The sequence below is a fragment of the Xenopus laevis genome, chromosome 5S (genome assembly GCF_017654675.1).
Source record: "Xenopus laevis strain J_2021 chromosome 5S, Xenopus_laevis_v10.1, whole genome shotgun sequence".
In the NCBI taxonomy this organism is placed as follows: Eukaryota; Metazoa; Chordata; class Amphibia; order Anura; family Pipidae; genus Xenopus; species Xenopus laevis.
The window spans coordinates 78,035,788-78,055,104 of NC_054380.1; the positions used below are offsets into that span (position 1 = coordinate 78,035,788).

Below are 19,317 nucleotides of genomic sequence, written 5' to 3' on the forward strand. Positions count from 1 at the left end.
AAAGCTGCTCCTTAAACTTCTGCACATCATTACACTATTCATTCCAAAATTCATGTGAAAGCATAGACAGAGGAACCCTGGAGCTTGAAGGTGGCGCAGGCTCCAGAGTTCTCACAGCAGTCTACCTTAATAGATGCAACACACTTGTACCTAAAGAAAATGATGATATTCAGACCATGAAAATGTTCTTCTCAATTGCATACCAGTACAAGTGCAACTGTGTGTTTTTAATGCATTAGCCACAATTAGTCTGAAGCATCTCCCCCAACTGCATTAGGGGCCTCTCCCCTTTGTGACTGCAATTACACTTGAATTATGGGGAAAATTCTGCGTTGTGGGATAAATAACATGTTGAATGGACCCAGAATTGCACTTTGCACACTGCATTTGTAGTAAGTAAATTAACCCTTATTACATATTTTCTAGGAATAGTATATATTCTGTAAATGGAGTTCAAATGTAAAATTCACTATATTGTTGTAAATGGCCTGGTAAATACATTTGCGTTTAGTTCAGTCGTAATTGAGACTAAAATAAAAATAACGGAAATTGAAAAGATCATATTAATCACATTTTATATATATATATATAAGCTATAAAAGACTTGTATCGTTTGCCAGCTGTACCTGCTGCAAAAACAACTACTTTTTATTACATTTTCAAAGTCTTATTTAGTAACTACAAATATTTTTATCTGCTAGTCAGTCCCATCTAGAACTGTGAGAATGTTTTTAAATGTAAGCTCTTTATATGGTCTGGCTCAGTGTTTGTTCTAATACAGCTGCTTTAATTGTATTGCCTTAGCCATAACACATTAAGGGGCCAAAGGCATTACTAAAGCTACTGAATGTATTTTCTGCTACAGGAGTTATTAAATATTTCTTGTAAGCTTGAAAGTTACACATACAGATCTGCAAATATATCTTGACAAATAAAATCCCAAGAATTTCAGGAAATTCTCAGAGAGACATCTGGTAGCAAGTTTCCCAAGCCTTTCCCAGTTTCCAAACATATGTTAAACATGTGCATAAGTCTTGGATGTCCCGTATTGTACATGTGTTGCCACAGATTACTTCTAAACTCACCAAGGCCTTACACTTTTTTAGGTTAACAACCTTAATGGGAATATTAAGTCATGTGACCCATAGTAGTGCTTAAAGGAAAACTATACCCCCATACAATGTAGGCCTCTATAAGAATATATTGCATAAAACAGTTCATATGTAAAACCTTGCTTCATGCAAATAAACCATTTTCACAATAATATACTTTTTAGCAGTATGTGCCCTTTGGTAAATCATAACTATAAAATTGCCATTTTTTTTAAAAAAAGGGCTGCCCCGTAGGAGCCTAGGATTCATGGTGCACACAAACAAACCAAACAAAAAAATACATGTTAGGTCACATGAGCCAATTAACAGACAGAGTTCTTTCTTTTGCTTCCAGACTTCTTCCTGTTACAGTTAGATCTGTAGTATTTATGGTCAGGTGATCTCTGACACAGCATAGAGACCACTGATATATATATATTTATCCCCTAGTATAACATTTTATAAATCACTGTAAATTCATAATTTCAGCAGTCTCATATTTTGAGAGGTTGAAACACTTTGTACAGTGTGCAATGATGTATATTCTTGATATGTCTAAAAACTGTACAATAACATTGAGCTATAAATCAGAATAACATACCCATATTAGAAATTAAAAAGCACTCAGCATTGGTTACCTTAAAGAAAAGGTTTTACATATTATGCTTAAGTAACAAATATGATGTATTGTTGGTTTAGCTGAATATAAATATAGAGAGAGTGGTTATGAAATAGAACTAAGTCCAACTAGAAGATGGAGCTGCTGAGCTTTATTAATTTAATACAACCTTCAACCATTAGCTTTTTGTGGATTATTTCCTCACAGGAAGCAATATACTGTATATATTATATTTAGTAAAATAAAACTCACATTAATTATCAATGTATTGTATGAATACTGTATACTGTAGGGATTTTTGTTATTTAGGTCTAAACATATTTTTCTTATCACAGTGTCACCAAGTGCCAAGCTTCTAAAAGTCAGTGATGAGACAGAAACTACAATGAAGGTGACGTGGAAACCTGCCCCAGGAAATGTTGCAAATTATAGGGTTATATATCGGCCAAAGCTTGGAGGAAGGCAAGTGGTCGCTAAAGTGCCGGCTACTGTCTCATCTACAGTGCTGAAAAGACTTCAACCTCTAACAACCTATGATATCACAGTTGTTCCTGTTTATAAGACTGGGGATGGAAAACCAAGACAAGGAGAAGGGACAACAGGTATGCTTTCTGAAAATCTCTTATCGCCACTCGTCATTTTATCATTGCATGATAATTTGTAAAAGCAAATTATTATTGGAGAGCAAATAGACATTCTCTACAAAACTAACCCTTAGTCACTATTCTGTGGCCCCATAGGAGGGACAGTTCAACAGTTTAGGAACTACTGCCTGCTGTGGCATGAAGATTTGTCTTGTGTCAGAGTTTTTCAGGCTGTGACTGACTTACAACTTCCAGCCTTTAAGTTTAGCAAGGGCTGGACATCTTTATCTTGTACACTTTTGATTGTTAAAGTGACCATACACGGGCAGATTTAAGATGCAGATTTGTGTCCTTTAGACCAATTTGGCAGCTTATCTGCCCATGTATGGCGCCTTTCAACAGGCCTTCCCAAAAGATATCTGCCCAAAAATCAGCCAGATGACTATCAAGCAGGCTTGATTTTCACCCCCGATCAAGGATCAGATAGTTGTTGCAGTCCTTGTCCTGTTGGCGCCTATTCCCATTGTTGTAATCTTATAATTTGTTTTAAGAGCTGAATGATCGGATTAGCCTGATATCACCCGGCCTTTGGCCAAATGATCAGCTCTTATAGTGTATGGCTACAATTAATTCATTTATACAATGAACTTATTAAACCATCCGAAAGGTTCAGCATCTCTATAGTAGTAATAATTCAAGCCTTCAAAGTTCTCACAGAAGTCTCCTATCTTGAACTTTGTTGGGAGTGTCTGCAACACACACATGCTCTGTGTACATTGAACAGCTGTAAAAAGCTAAATTTAAGGGTCTTTACAAATCATCAAGCAGAAAATGAGGTTTGTCTGTCATATAAGCTGATGCTATAGGGTTGATTATTAAATTCGGCTGCTAATTATGTTGGATTCTGAGCTGCCATGTACCAATAATCTGAATTATTTACTAATCAGTAATATATATTGTGACATTTATATTTTTATGTGTATTCATTATATTGTGCATCGGACCCTAAGCTCAGTAACCGACAGCAGCAACATGTATGCCCTACTTCTTTAGTTAAGCTTCAGTTTTCCTTAAAAAAAAGGATCGTACAGAGATTCTACCGCAAAGGTAACCCAACATTTTAAAAAGGTCTCACCTCAAAATGTCCTTCTTTCTCCAGTGTACAACTGTGAGGGTTTGCTTGCCTTGAATAATGCTTTATTCAGTAAAAAGTTTTCATATATGGGTATTTCTGTAGATGTCTTCAGAGGAATGATGGTTATTATCAGATATAGACAGAACCAATATTTTGTTCCAACTTTAAACAGACCCATTAAATCTTACCGTTTTATTATGGAAAATACATTAAATGTGTATAATATGTGCAATGAAAATATACTTATATTTCATAAAGGAACATTTTTATTTTAAAGTTGGAATGTCTTCATTCACAAATTATCCTTTTTTTTAAAATTAGCTTCTCCTTTCAAGCCACCTAGAAATCTGAAAACATCTGAGCCTACAATCTCAACTTTCCGAGTCACCTGGGAACCTGCCCCTGGGGAAGTTAAGGGTTATAAAATCAAATATTTTCCTTTTGGAGATGAGCAGCATTTGGGAGAGTTAACAGTTGGACCATATGATAACACTGTTGTACTAGAAGAACTGAGGTATGAAATACAGTAAATGAATAATATGCATAAGAACATTTGTTTGTTTTTCTAAAACATTAATCTTTTTAATGACTTGCCTTATAGATTAAGTTGATTCTGAACAGTTCCTATGTCTTGGGGGCACATTTACTAAGGGTCGAATATCGAGGGTTAATAAACCCTCGAATTCGTCCCTCGAAGTAAAATCATTCGACTTCGAATATCGGAGTCGAAGGATTTACCGCAAATCCTACGATCGAACAATGAAACAATGAAATCCTTCGAATCAAACGATTCGAAGGATTTTAATCCATCGATCGAAGGATTTTCCTTCAATCAAAAACACATTACAAAAGTAATGCGGAAGGTCCCCATAGGCTAACATTGTACCTCGGTAGGTTTAAACTACCGAAGTATGTAGTCAAATTTTTTTTTAAAGAGACAGTACTTCGACTATCGAATGGCCGAATAGTCGAAAGATTTTTAGTTCGAAAAGTTCAAATAGAAGTCGAAGTCGTAGTCGAATGTCGTAGTAGCCTATTCGATGGTCGAAGTACCCAAAAAATACTTTGAAATTTGAAGTTTTTTTACTTTGAATCCTTCACTCGAGCTTAGTAAATGTGCCCCTTGGTGTGTAAATTTTCTAACTATTGCCTTATGTGGCTTGATTGTTTGCAGCCAAGTAACCATTCATATGGGTTCTCATATAGCTGGGAAACGTATTTATTGAATAAGTTAGCCGAAAAATTGAGTACACAAGAGAAGCAGGAGGCTTTAATCAGCAGACCAAGTGATTAAATATTTGTAATGATTTTATTAATTATGATAATTATTATCATAATTAATAAAATCATAACTGGACCATATGATACCCATATAGCAATACATAAGCTGTTAACAAATGGTTAACAAAAAGAATCAGCTTTGCTATAATTATAAGCCAACGACGAACAGGATGCCATGTTAGTAAAGGAACAGGGTGAAATCTGACACAAAAGACAATACTACTTTTCCTTGAACCATGCAATGAGAACTCTACCAGATATTGCCACTGACAGCATATCTATAAGTATAAACACTGTAGGGCTCATTTATCAACAACAATAAAATTGCTACCGGGCAGTAACCATAACAACCAATCAGTGATTTGCTTTCTTCAGTCAGCAGCAGGTAGGACAATAAATGTAACCATTTGAATGGTTGTCGTGGGTTACTGCCCATGGGCATATTTGCCCAGTGTTAATAAATGAATAATAAACTTTACTCCCTGTTGATTGAAAAATAAATTGAGGCAATATCATATTTTAACCCATAAGAATTTGCTTTGTGGGTGCAAGATGCCAGTTGTATTATTATTATTATTATTATTATTATTATTATTATTATTATTATTATTATTATTGTTATTATTATTATTATTATTATTATTATGATTATTATTATTATTATTATTATCATTGTCAATAATAATAATAATTATCAATAATAATTATTATCATTGTCAATAATAATAATAATAATAATAATAATTATAATACAACATATATTATTAAACACTTATATAGAGCATACACTAGTGTTCAATAATTCATCCTTATGCAGGTAATCCTTATATTCACACTATGGGTTTTTTGTATTGTGGGGTGGGCCTGCAGCACAAACACAGGGACAATAGCTCTGGTTGGGGTTAAACCAGTAATTCAAGGCAGAATTACTAATCTATAGATTAATAAAAAAAATATGTAATTTAATAAATAAAAATTAATTAAATAAAAATGTAATTGTTAAACTAATGGTAAATCTGTCTTTTCATGTAGGGCAGGAACATCTTATAAAGTCAATGTTTTTGGAGTATTTGATAAAGGAGAGAGTGTACCTTTAGTTGGACAAGAAATGACAACATTGTCAGATGCTCCTGAAGTTCACATTGATTCATCAGGTAAGTTTTCACAGGTCCAAAAAAAGTGCTAGGCGTGATGAAGGAATAATTGAAAACAATGCAAACATCTGAGTTCATCTGAAAGGACTAAAGTTGTCAAGCAAATTACTGTTATCGGAAAACTCTTATGAACTAGTATCTGACGATAAGATTTATTTGTGTAACAGCAGTGTGATCCTTATTGCACTGTATTTAGGAAATTACACAGTTGCACACAAAGTATTTAGGTTCAACAGTTCACAAAATCCCATTTGGGCTGTTTTGAAGGGCTTAACCCAATAAACCAAACCACATATTTATGTGTATTATGTACTGTTTATATACAGTAGTAGTGCAATCATATGCAATGATGTGCGCTGAGTTTTGTGCAATACCCCAAAGTTTTTGGAGTTTTCAGGGATAAAAGCATAAGAAATGGGAGTTTTCAGGTGAAAAATCTGAAAAAATCGTGAAAGTCAGATTTTTTCCGCAAAGCAGATTTTTGGGGAAAATTTAATAATAAATAAGCTTAAAAAACTTGAGTGGATTTGATCGGAGTTTGTAGCAGAAAATGTCAAGATAAAGTTGAACTTTGATAAATAACTGCCATAGTGTGCACTGGCATTGCTTTGCAGTCAGGGATTTGTAGTGCAGCACATACTGGGCCACTGCTTGGGCACCCCAAATATATTGTGCAAACCATGGAGAGCATTTGGGTTTCCAGTAATTTTTAACCCTATAGTCAGCATTTTTTTAAAAAATGATTATGTAATATTCAGTATAGTAATATTATCCAAGTCATCAGGAGATCAGAATTAAATTGAGTTGGAAAGAAGAGGAATCTGTAACATTTTCCACCATAATATATCATGAACGGTTTCTTCATTACTGAGTAAAACTTTTTATTGAGAACATATGTCCTTCTATACTAGTTTTAAAAATCATTTATGTCGATGAATCATACTCTTCCAACCCCATTAAAACAACTCGGTTTCTATTTTTAGTGTGGTTAAGGGCCTAGGGAGAGTTGTAAATATCTATGGCCTTTCTTGATATTTGATGCTAGCCATGTTGCTCATAGACATTTTTCATCACTAATAGGTCAATTGACATTCCTTGGCAATTTTTCTTTAAATCTGAAGAACAGGATTTTTTATTATTTCAGTAAATATACATTAAATGAGAAGACATACATACAAGAGGTTTGAATGTAAAATTAAATATATGATATGCCAAATCAGTAACAGCAAATTAAGGTGTATATTGCCCCCATTAGCTGAGTACATACTCACTGGAAAACAATTGCTATATTTCGTAAAGACAAAGTCACACTTCTCAGGTGTTACTAAAAGACAGAAAATAACTGCAGGTATCCAGGTAGAACCTATATCAAAATATAAAAATAGGTTTTAGATTGGTGGTCTACATTGAGCTGTATCCAGAAAACCCCAGACCCCAAGCATTAAGAATACTAAACCTAATACCTACTTTATCTGTATAATGAAGTGTTAGTTTCATACTTTGGCCAAAATCTGTGAGCTCATAACACATCTTGCCTGTTTATACATGATTCCAACACTGTCAATTGGTGAACAGGTGGCACATATACAATCATTAATCTCTCAGCAACAAGGTAAAGTAATGTATAAAGTTTAATTTAAACTTTACCTTTTACTTAGGAGCTTAGTATCATTGAATAATTATGGGCTTAAAGGGATCCTGTCATTGGAAAACATGTTTTTTTCAAAACGCATAAGTTAATAGTGCTGCCCCAAGTCACATGACTTGGGGCAGCTGGGAAATTGACAATATGTCTAGCCCCATGTCAGATTTTAAAATTGAATATATAAAAACCTGTTTGCTCTTTTGAGAAATGGATTTCAGTGCAGAATTCTGCTGGAGCATGATACTTTCCCATGACAGTATCCCTTTAAGTTTTCTCCCGAACTAGTAAGTCATACCAACCAATAAGATGTTTGCTTTAAAACAGCATTCTCCTGAAAGGGTAACCCTAATTCAGTTGGGATGTACCATAATGTTCGTTTTTTCCCTGGGCCAATGCTCCTTTTTGGAAGCAAATGCATCACCTGAGGAATTTTCTAAAGCCATGTTGCCATCTTCACTTACACATAATTATGAGCAAAACTGGCCTGTTTCACTGAAAAATTTGTCAAATGGCAAAATTTTGTCAGCTTTTTGCCAAATGCATTTTGACCTATGGATTTTTTCCCCTCAAATTTTTGCCAAAAGCACTGCAAATAATGGTCGTTTATTCTTTTTTTTTTCTCACACCAAAGCCATATGCAACAATGGTGTTTTTCTTGATCTTTTTCTCACTCCAAATGCATTGAAGTCAACGGGCATTTTGAGTTTTTTCTCGCTTTGTTTTCAGTGAAACAAAACACATGGCAAAATTCTAGAGCAGATTCCAACTCATTTGTGCAAAATCAGACCTGCACATGTGCAGCAGTGTAAAGTCTCACTATTTTATTCTACCAGTGTCAGTCTCAGTTTGCAGGGGACAGTGACAATTCATATTTCATTTTCGGAGGAAAGTTTATTTTTCATAATTTAACCAAAACCACTTATGGTATAGTGCTAAGAATATTCTGCCATAATTATCTAGATGAAAACTAGATTTATAGTACATTTCAACAGCTTACATAAAAAGCAGCACTTGCACTATTATGCCTAATTACAAGAGGCCTCAGCAACAACAAACCCCAAACACACATTATAGAATAAATGTTTCGAATAACTGTCAAGCATGAAGCATTGCTTTTAACTTCACATCCTTTTGTGCTTTTCTTTTCTATTTTTAGTTAGTCCACTTTTCCTCTTGCAACATAGTCACATTTATCCTCTTGTCACATTTTCACATTATAAATTTCAGACAATTAATCTTGTGGGACTTATTTATCAAAATCCGAAATTTCTGCTAATTTTTGGGAAAAAAGTAAGTCTAAATCCACACTGATTTTTCCCCTTATTTATCAATACAGTTTCCATAAAATTTACTGTGCAGGAAAAAAAACTAAAAAAAAATCCACACTGATTTTTCCCCTTATTTATCAATACCGTTTCCATAAAATTTACTGTGCAGGAAAAAAAACTAAAAAAAAATCATGAAAAAATCAGAATTGTACGAATTTTTCAGATTTTCCGCGTGAAAACTCAGGTTTTCTTTAATTTTTGCCCGAAAACCACAAAATCTTCTGATTATTGCACAAAACCCGGTGTAGTTCAGGATATCTTTGGAACTTCTCCCATTTACTTATATACAACCTCGGCAGGTTTAAAATGCCGGATTTTCGGATTCTGGCATTTTCCATCCTCGGGGTATAATAAATCTCAAAAAATTCAAGTTTTTTTTCCAGTAAAAATTTGGATTTTATAGTAAAACAAAATTAAAATTTTTGGCGTTTTTGACATTCAGACTTTAAAGGGGTGGTTCACCTTCAAACAACTAGTTATTTTCAGATAGATCACCAGAAATTTTTTCAATGACTTTCTATTTTCTATGTGTCACCGTTTTTCTTATATTGAAGTGTCAAGTGTCTTTTTTCACCTTCTGAAGCAGCTCTGGGAGGGGGGGTCGCCGACCTTGTAAACTGTTCTAAATGGATTCATTTAGTTGATACATTTCTTATCTTTGTCCCTGCTGAGCAGAATCTCTGGGTTTCATTACAGGCAGGTGTTATAATTGATACAATAGTTGCTAATACTCCAGAGATGCTGCTGAAAAAAGTATCTAAATGTTGCAAAATTGTAACAGTTCAGAGTCTGCGCCTGAATTACTGAGCTGCCAGACTCAAACACCAGAGACATGAACATTCAACTTCAAACTTAGATTTTGGAAAAACAGTAAAAAATAAATAATGGAAAGTAATTGAAAAAAGTCTTTATTTATGGGCAACAATCTAAAAACAACTGAATTGAAAAATGTGCTTGGAAGGTGAACAACCCCTTTAATAAATAACATGGTCTTTTTACCACCATTAAATAGTTTTTTTAATTACTGTAAAAAAGAGCAGGATCACAGTATCATACATAAGCGCATACACAGAAAGGTTAGAAGTTTAAGCTATGAATTAAGATACCATGGGCGATATAAAAGTCTTACAGCAGTAAAGAGAAAGCAGGCCCTAATTGTACTGTAATGAAGAGTTAAACTATTTATATATCTTTATGCATATAAATGATAGCTGTTCTTCTGTTTGTTTGCTTGGAACCATTATGGCAGTATCTAACTATGAGAGCCACTATTATGACACACTAGTATGTAAGCAACATACTGCAAGTGTAATAAATGGCAAGGCATACAATGTATTTTTTAATTTAATTTAATATTGATTAGTAACATTATAACGTTTAGTTGCATTGCTTTTTTAACTATGTTGATGCAAACTGTTGATATGAAATGTACATTTATCTGTGCTTATGTCCATCTGTTAAACTGAAATGTACCTTAATGTCCTATGTGTGTTGATCTGTTTAACAAAATGTATTTATTTTCACACAGAAGAGGACTTGCATTTAAGCCCTTTCGTTCAAAGATACCTTAACAGTTACAGGAGTGTTGGATCAAAAATGTGAAACATGAAATCACAGTATGAAATGTGGATAGGATATATATAAATACCTATAAATCCCCCCCTATAAAAAGGGGGATACCAATTTCACTCCTGAATCAGCCATGAAAGAAAAATCAACAATCAATATTGTATAATTAGTTTTACATGTATAAGTTTTATTTGTGCATTGAGAAAGCTGCTAACTGTTGCTAAGTGTTGAAATGCTTGTCTAATGTCTTAATTCCATACGTCTTTGAAATGTGTCTGCACTTCCATCTCTTCTTTCTTTTTTTCCTTTGTGTACACTCACTGTACAATGCTTTTGACAAACGTTTTTTTGTGACAGCAGGGGGGAGATTTATTTATAGGATGCGTGATGTTGTTATTCTCAAATTTCACCACCATAGTATCAAAATTAGTAATTATACTGTAGGTGTGCAATCCCTTATTATAAGTATTGAGCCTGATGTTGCCATTTGGGCAGTGTTAGCATTTGGTTTCAAGAGTTCAAGCATATTCATTATTTTTTATGCATTTCTGTATGATTACTGTGGCAGGCCTGGAATGCAAAACTAAAGCTGCTGCTGATATAGTGTTGCTGGTGGATGGCTCTTGGAGTATCGGCCGCCCAAATTTTAGGACCGTCAGGAGTTTTATAGCACGGCTGGTTGAAGTCTTTGATATTGGCCCAGATAGAGTACAGATTGGTAAGTTTGTTTTACGAATTTGGGAATATGCTATTTCTTATTTACAGAACAGCTCATTATAGCTAAACTGATTCATCAATGCTTGTAATTTTTGTTTGAAAGGTAACTACTTTATGTTAACTGCTGGAAAAAATACAAAGAATTTAAGATTCAATGGCCTCAGCTAAAATGTTATAAAAATCCATATATGAACTTGGATTTGAAAAGAGGTGCAAGTCCATGTGTAATTTTATGGAGGAACTGGTCACTAGCTCAGTCTGGGGGTTGGATGAAAATATTAGAGTTCGTAGTATGGAATTGTTAGCAGAGTAAAACATAGAGGAGATGTTGCAAGATGTTGGGTAAGCCGAAGCAAAATTAATGGTTAGAAGTGTACACTTTAGGTGTTTGTGAGGAAAGAGTTAGCATAGATCTCAGAGCAAAGGAAAGTATTTGAGGTAAATGCTTCTGCAGTTTCAGGCATATATAAGTAGCCATTTACATCAAAATAACACACATTTAACCTGAATAAATGTATTTGCTTTGCCTTCAAGCTTTATATTCCATATTATAACCTTTTTTTAATCAGTGATATCATTCATAGTTAGATCCCTACTTTTTTGTGATAACACCTATTTTCAAGGGCATATTGGCAACATGCAATTATTGTGAGATAATGGAACATTTACTGTATACTTTTATTTCAGCTTTGGCCCAGTACAGTGGGGATCCTCGAACCGAATGGCAACTGAAAAAGCATAGCACCAAGAAGTCTTTGTTGGAGGCAGTTGCAAACCTGCCTTACAAGGGTGGTAACACTCTTACAGGTATGCCATAAACACTAACATAACATGAGAATTAGCGAATGATCTATACCTGTATGAAAACTGCATTCTGGGATTTCTGTTTTAATAGGCATGGCTCTGAACTTCATCTTAAAAAATAACTTCAACGCAGAGGCTGGTATGAGAACAAAGTCAAAAAAAATTGGTGTCGTAATCACTGATGGAAAATCTCAAGATGACATTGTTGTACCGTCCAAAAATCTACGGGACCAGGGAATAGAATTATATGCAGTTGGTAAGTGGGAACTTTGGGGAGTGTGAAAATGAATGATTCTTTGGCTCTTAATGCTCAGTTTCTTGTCAGATCTTAATGCTCAATTTCTTGTCAGAATTATTAGGCTCAAATCAGTATACAGCCTAGGCCTGTCAGAGCATGCAAAAATATTAAATGTTCAGTGGCTAAAAAAAAGGAGCTTCTTCCTGCAAGAACGCAGTTGTACTTAGCACAACATTGGGTACAGGGGAAAAAGAGACAAGGAAGGCATTAAACATAACACTGGAGTATAAGGAGACATTAAACCTAGGGGAGACTGAAATGAAGAGTTAGTATAGCAGAGAGGTAGAGGAAATGGTAGACAAATAAGGTATTGCATTTTCAGTTCACACAGTCATCCTCAGATGTTGGCATCATTACATTGAAGGACTTTCATGCATATATTGCTGAAGTTTAAATAGTTTTCATTATAACTTAGTTGCATATCTTTGTTACTTAGAGGTCATGTACATTTCTGCACCCTCAGCCACTTAAGAAATGGCATTTTTACAACTCAGTTCAGTTAGGCTTGATATAAAAAGAAATATCTTCCAGTGCACTAGATTTTTTACACTGTAGTGTAATGATATGCCAGACATTTTAGTAGCCTCTGAAAATCTGTGAGTAATAGCTGTAGTGCTGGCGGCTGCAAGGCGCTTCATTTGTCTTGAGATAGCTGGCCTTAGTTGCGCAAATGTAAAACGTATTGCTATAATTACTTTTGATGGATTATTAGTTTTTTTGATGCCAGTTTTGGTCAATTACATATTCTGCTATAAATCTTGCATATTTTTAGGTGCATATTGGCACCAAATGTAATGATTGCAAAAGACAAAACGTAATAGCTTACAAATTGTCAGTCAATTGTATTATGAAAATAATTGCTACCAGTTTATATATGTTAATAGACAAAAGTGTTTTTGTGTACCAGAAAATCCACAGCTTTGTATCGTTTTTTTTTGTTCATTTTGCACATTGGCCCCCTTTTAGCAAACAAGCCCTAAAATATCAAACCAGCTTCTGTTCAGGCAGCATACAGTACCTAGCAGATCCAGAATTACAACAAAGACAGTACTGTATGGAGTAACATTGCAAGTTCAAAGCTATATTGCTGGCAAAGCATGAATCCAACAGTAGCATTTTAAAAGCACAAATCACAAGCTTTCTTCCAAAATGAAATATTTTGCAGTGAAGATGGCAATATGCCAATGTAGGCTAAATATGTTACCAGCCATCCGCCAGGCTGACGATACGGAAATGCAAACATTGCAAAGAGCAAATCAAGGTAAAGGAGCTTATTCTGTAGGAAGTGTTAAAATAAAAATACATTTTGTATTACAAAATACAATGGATAAAGTAAAAGTATGAAAAACAAATAAAAGCAGCACAATGAAAATTGTCTGCAAAATCTGGAAATTGTATTCCTTAATTCTTTGTACAAGAGTGCTTTGTTTCTTCTGTTTGCCTTGGTTCCAAGGAAAATGATTTCTTTAAAAAAATGGAAAAGATGATGTCATGTTATAGTGCTGCAAATATCATTACTTCGAGTGTCACATTAGATTCTGTGTGAGCACCATGCAGTCATGGAAACAGTAAAAAGGAACAGGCTAGTAGAGTAAAGACATATGAGACAAATAGGATGACTAGAGTTGCACTAATTATTAGTGTTACACAGGATAAACATAATAGCACAATACCTCAAGGGATGCTGATCTGCAGCTTCTTAAGTATTTTCTTTGGGTTGCTTCAGTTTTAACATGTGGATAAGTACTTAATCTAATAAGCTCTTTTATCAGATAAGCTCAAAGTCTTTTTTTTCCATAGGAAAAATAATGGTTTTATGGCCATCACTAGAGATTTGTGGGCATCTAGAAACAAAAAGAAAAATAGGCCATTTTTTCTGGCCCAAAGCATTTGTCTCTTTATTCTAAATAACTCTCAATTTGTAACCAAGAGAATAATAACATCACAGTTTTCTCACTGTCTCGATTTTTTTCAAATGTAGTACACTGCATTATTGGCTTCTCATTTGTCTTTATCTCTTATAGGTATCAAAAATGCGGATGAAAATGAACTGAAGTTAATCGGCTCAGATCCAGATGAGATTTACGTATATAACGTTGCTGATTTTTCTTTACTTGTCAATATTGTGGATGACCTCACTAACAATCTATGTAACAGTGTGAAAGGCTCAGGTAGTTATCCTTTTCTACCATTTTTTTTTTCATTTTGTAAAAACTTCATTGTTTAAGAATCTTTCTAATATTCATAAAGTTATTTGTAAATATCATTGCTATTAAAAGTAGAATTGCCTGGCTAATAACATTCTCTGCACTCCTCTTGTGTTTTTTGGTTTAATCTAAATGCAGGAAATGATGTGGAGCCACCCTCTGACCTAGTTACATCAGAGCCTACACCACGGACCTTTAGAGTCACATGGAATCCACCCTCTCACAGTGTTGACCGATTTAGGGTGGAATATTATCCAGTGTCTGGTGGCCGACCAATGGAGGTGAGATATGTAATATCAATAAGTTAAAATATTTCTTACTATGCAGGTGCAGACAGACAACCACTAATAACTCTGTGCTCTTGCCTTCATATATTTTTTCATTGCAGATATCTATTGTTATCTTTTGTTTTTTTTTTTCATTTTAGGTTTTTGCTGGCAGATCAGATAGAACTACAGTTTTGACTAATTTAAAACCAGAAACAGAGTATGTTGTGAAAGTGTATTCTGTGTTAGAGGGAGAAAGCAGTGAGCCATTAGAAGGCACAGAAACAACACGTAAGTTATGGTTACATTTTACTATGCAGCCTGAATGTGTGTAACACTTCCCTTATCACTTTATTTAAAAAATTACTTATTTTCCATTGCTTGCAAAGTAGAAAATGATGTCTTCCTTGCAACCTACAACAACGTTTAATTACATAATGTCAACATTTTTAGGGAATTAACTATATTATAGGATATAGGATAAGCCATCCAATGTTCTCCAATAGAACTGATTTCTCAAAAAAGTTTGCAGGTAGCATGTCTTTACCTCACACAAGGATGTCTTTATGAGCAAAATAAAACATAATTACTTCTTGCTTAGTAATAGCACAGAATTACCCTCTTTACATTCTTGAACAGCTGGCTTGGTTACAAAGTGTGCATTACCACATGTGGTCTTAATTTACTGATGTTTAGTGCTGGTTAAAGTATTTTACAAAATGGTCTGTTTCATATAAACCAAACCACACATTTAATGTACAGAAAATAACCAATCAATGTCTAAAGGAGTGCTGTGTCATAATATGCATGGATAGATAAAGGAGTTTTCAAGCTGTATGGTAAATATTGTGATAACAAGGAGAAAAAATGATGAATTGCAGGATTAAAAAAAACAAACATACAAAATGCATTCCGGGTTAAGTTTTTTGTTTTAACGTTATAGAAAAGATTCTGCCAGTTTCACATTGTATGGTAAAATGTCCACAGGAGTGTGATCCAGAGGCATTACCTTATCTTATTCAAACACGATAAAACCTGAAGGCTAAAATGTTTGCAGAAATTAATTAGGTGCATTGCCTTTCTTTGCCTCATATTGAATGTTTCTAACACTGCAGTAAAATTGGCATCTGGGTTAAAGAACTGCCATCACTTTTTCTAGTTTAAACCATCCCAAGTTTTTTTTACACATATCTTATTTTCTCATTTGTATTCATTCATAAGGACCATAGCTTTAAAGTCACTTTCTATTGTTCTTGGTAGCTGAGGGTTTTTGCACTTTTTAGAGTTTACACTTTCAAAGGACCAGTAAAAAAACATGAAATGAATATGCCTTAAAAGCACATGCACATAATGTTCTCACAGGACACACTTTCAAAATGTATTATACTAGAAACCATGACACTTGCATTAAAAGATACCCATAGCTTTTGTGAGAGGGCTTGTGGGGAGAGGTCATCAATATGCTTTGAGCACAATCACCAAGTTGCGGAGCTTTATTTAGACAACATAAGGTAAAAGATGGCTGAACACATCAGACTTGATAAAAAAAAAACTAATGCAATAAAAGCAGGTCTTATGTTTTACAGATTATAGATTACAATTAGATAATAAAAGGCAATGTGAAATTATAACATCTATATTTACATCTACAGTACCCATCCCTTCAGTCAGAAATCTTAACATTTATGATATTGGAACCAGAACAATGAGAGTGCGATGGGAAGCTGCCCTTGGAGCTACTGGATATTTATTGCAGTATGAACCAGTTAACGCTACTGTGCCTTCAACTGAAAAAGAGGTGAACAATACTTGCCTAGTGCTTACATATTTCAAAAGATTGGAGTGCATATTGGGGATTCATATTTGGGACAGTAAAGAATTCAGTTGAGCATCCCAATCAGAGGTCTTAGAAGAGAACTGGTTTTAAACTTCAATTCTGGAAGTACCTGTTTGATTACTTTAGTACCCCATATTTAGAATATTAAAGATAGGAGCAAATTTAAAACCATATATTGATTTCTCAAGACATTATTTTAATAAATAGCCTTCCAGATGTTTATGTGACAGATAAAGGATGCAATGGGTTGTAGTTCAGCAATATCTGAACAGCTTCCTTGTGACCATGCGTGGTTTAGAGGTTTTAAAGCAAGCTTTATAACCCCTCCCTCCTCTCCCACTACATATTATTCTTATTCTTTTATCTGACTTTTCTAGTTGAGAGTTGGCGCATCAGTGACAGATGTACGTTTGGAAGATTTATTCCCCAACACCGAGTACACATTGACTGTATATGCACTTTTTGATGAGCTGACCAGTGATCCTCTCACCTCACAGGAAGTCACTTGTAAGTTTTTTATTGTGTTTTTATGAAATTCAAGAAATGCCGGGCAAAGTTTTGCTCTCAAGTAAGAGCCTTTTTAACATCACTCTTTTTGCCACAAAGTCTATGTAAAAGCCATAAAAAATTGTATTTACGTATAATTTATGCCTACCTGAGCTTCTGTAAAGCATTGCTCATGAATTAGTTCATCAGGTGCAAAGCACAGCATGCAGCATAGGGTTTCACTGCTCCTTGCTCCAGCTTTTGCTTAAAGGAATTGTTCAGTGCAAAAAGAAAAACTGGGTAAATAGATAGGCTGTTCAAAATATAAAATATTTCTAATATAGTTAAATAGCCAAAAATGCTGGAGTATAAAGGCTGGAGTGACTGGATGTCTAACATAATAGCCAGAAAAACAAATTCCTACTTTGCAGCTCTCTTGGTTTCCACTGATTGGTTACCAGGCAATAACCAATCAGTGACTTGAGGGGGGCACATGGGTCATAACTGTTTGCTTTTGAATCTAAGCTGCATGCTAAGGATCAATTGCAAACTCATTGAACAGTTATGTCAGTTTGCAAAGCCTATCTATTTACCCAGTTTTTATTTTTACATTTGCAATTTTAACCCAGATGCAAGCTATTTTCCACCAGATGCAAAACTTTACATCTCCAGAGCAAAGATTTCTGCTTTCTGGCAGCAGGTTCAAATATATTAGCTTGAATGGGGATCACATTTACAATTTTTAGTGTAGACTAAGAACATGATAATTTTAAGGTGCTTTTTGCAGTTTGCACCTTGCCCATAACTGTTAATGCGCTTTATGTTGTATAGTAAAAATATCACATAAATACCAGGAAAATAATACTACAAACAAGTTAAATTGTTATTGTCTGACACTTCCTTTAACAGTACCCATTCAGGGTGTGGGAAACATTAGAGTGAGAGATATCACTCACAGCTCAATGAATGTCCTTTGGAATGCTGCTCCTGGAAATGTTCTTAAATATATAGTCAGATATAAAACAGAGGAAGACGAAGAATTCAAAGAGGTAAGAGACCCTGCTATATTCATTATAGTGCAGTAGTTAGAATCACCCTTCTCACACAGTTTGAGTTCCCCTTATTAGATTGCTTCTGTCATTCAACTAATAGGTCACTGTTAATTTCAAATGTATTCAATTGCAAAAAGCACAGATTCATTATACAATACAGTAGCTAGAATGGTGTCATGCCCTAGGCTACCAATTATCTTCCCACCTAAAATGTCTCACTGCCTCCTCTTACTAACAGTGGAAATGCTTATTATATTACAGGTGGAAGTGGATGGATCAACAACAAGTACACGACTTACTGACCTTTTCTCACAAACGCTATATGATATCACTTTAACTGCAGTGTATGATGAGGGAGTATCTGAGCCACGTACTACACAAGGAACCACAGGTAGATGATTTTGCTAAAACACTGACAAAACATATATACTAATCAGTAGGCCAGAGTGACTAATAAGATGTCACCTATCATTAATCTGCATTATAGCAGTAACATCAAAGTAAAATGCTGATTGGTTGTATACATTACAGAACAAATTTTAACTATGTTGCCCATAGTTACAATAGCATGGCAGTAATTTGCCGATACTAAAACCCAGGCCTTGCTAAGTCCAAAATTTTGAACCTTTTCTTACTTTACATTTATCCACATTTACTATGACTCACCCACATTCCGCCCAATGACAAGGAGACTCCTCAATTTACCCTTTGCTTTTAGCCATCCCACTGAACAACATTGTTTCATACCTTAAAGTGAAACTGACACTAAAAAACTACTTTTTAAAATATTAATGTATGTTAAAAGTTACCTATAGGTCATGCTGATTTTTGCTGAAAGGTTTGTTTTTGTAAGTAATTGTTAATTGAAGTTTCTAAACCTGTTTTGCCAACCTGACTGTCCCATCTCAGCCTGTCAGTTAAAGTTTCTAATTCTAATGGACTCCTGCTACACAAATATGGCAGCCCCCTCATAGGTGATCTCAGGGAGTCAGATAGGTAATGTAAAAGCATTGGGCAAATACTTTATGCCAAAAGTATAAGAAGCATGCAAAGTCAATTTTATGGTATATATAAGAACAGGTTAAATTTCTGGTGTCAGTATATCTTTAAGTAAGCACAATAAACCAGAGATAGGGTAAAATGGAACACACAGCATTTATTCACATTTTTTCAAATAAATAGGATCTTGTCAACCTCACCCTAAGGCAATATTCAAACCAGAATTCATAAGAGATCACTACTAT

At 34.5% G+C, this 19,317-nt stretch overlaps 1 protein-coding gene across 3 annotated transcripts in view; it reads left to right on the plus strand.

Annotated features, from left to right (window-relative positions):
- col12a1.S (collagen, type XII, alpha 1 S homeolog) overlaps window positions 1–19,317 on the plus strand; it is a 140,343-nt gene that overhangs the window by 46,758 nt on the left and 74,268 nt on the right. For 2 of the 3 annotated variants that reach the window (XM_041564671.1, XM_041564672.1), the window contains exons 15-27: window positions 2,046–2,312; window positions 3,751–3,943; window positions 5,743–5,864; window positions 10,975–11,124; window positions 11,811–11,930; window positions 12,019–12,183; window positions 14,250–14,396; window positions 14,571–14,713; window positions 14,860–14,989; window positions 16,351–16,496; window positions 16,913–17,042; window positions 17,931–18,070; window positions 18,335–18,464. In XM_041564671.1, the coding sequence (XP_041420605.1) occupies window positions 2,046–2,312; window positions 3,751–3,943; window positions 5,743–5,864; window positions 10,975–11,124; window positions 11,811–11,930; window positions 12,019–12,183; window positions 14,250–14,396; window positions 14,571–14,713; window positions 14,860–14,989; window positions 16,351–16,496; window positions 16,913–17,042; window positions 17,931–18,070; window positions 18,335–18,464 (1,983 nt within the window). The remainder of the gene's footprint in view (window positions 1–2,045; window positions 2,313–3,750; window positions 3,944–5,742; window positions 5,865–10,974; window positions 11,125–11,810; window positions 11,931–12,018; window positions 12,184–14,249; window positions 14,397–14,570; window positions 14,714–14,859; window positions 14,990–16,350; window positions 16,497–16,912; window positions 17,043–17,930; window positions 18,071–18,334; window positions 18,465–19,317) is intronic. The other variant, XM_041564673.1, reaches the window with a different exon arrangement.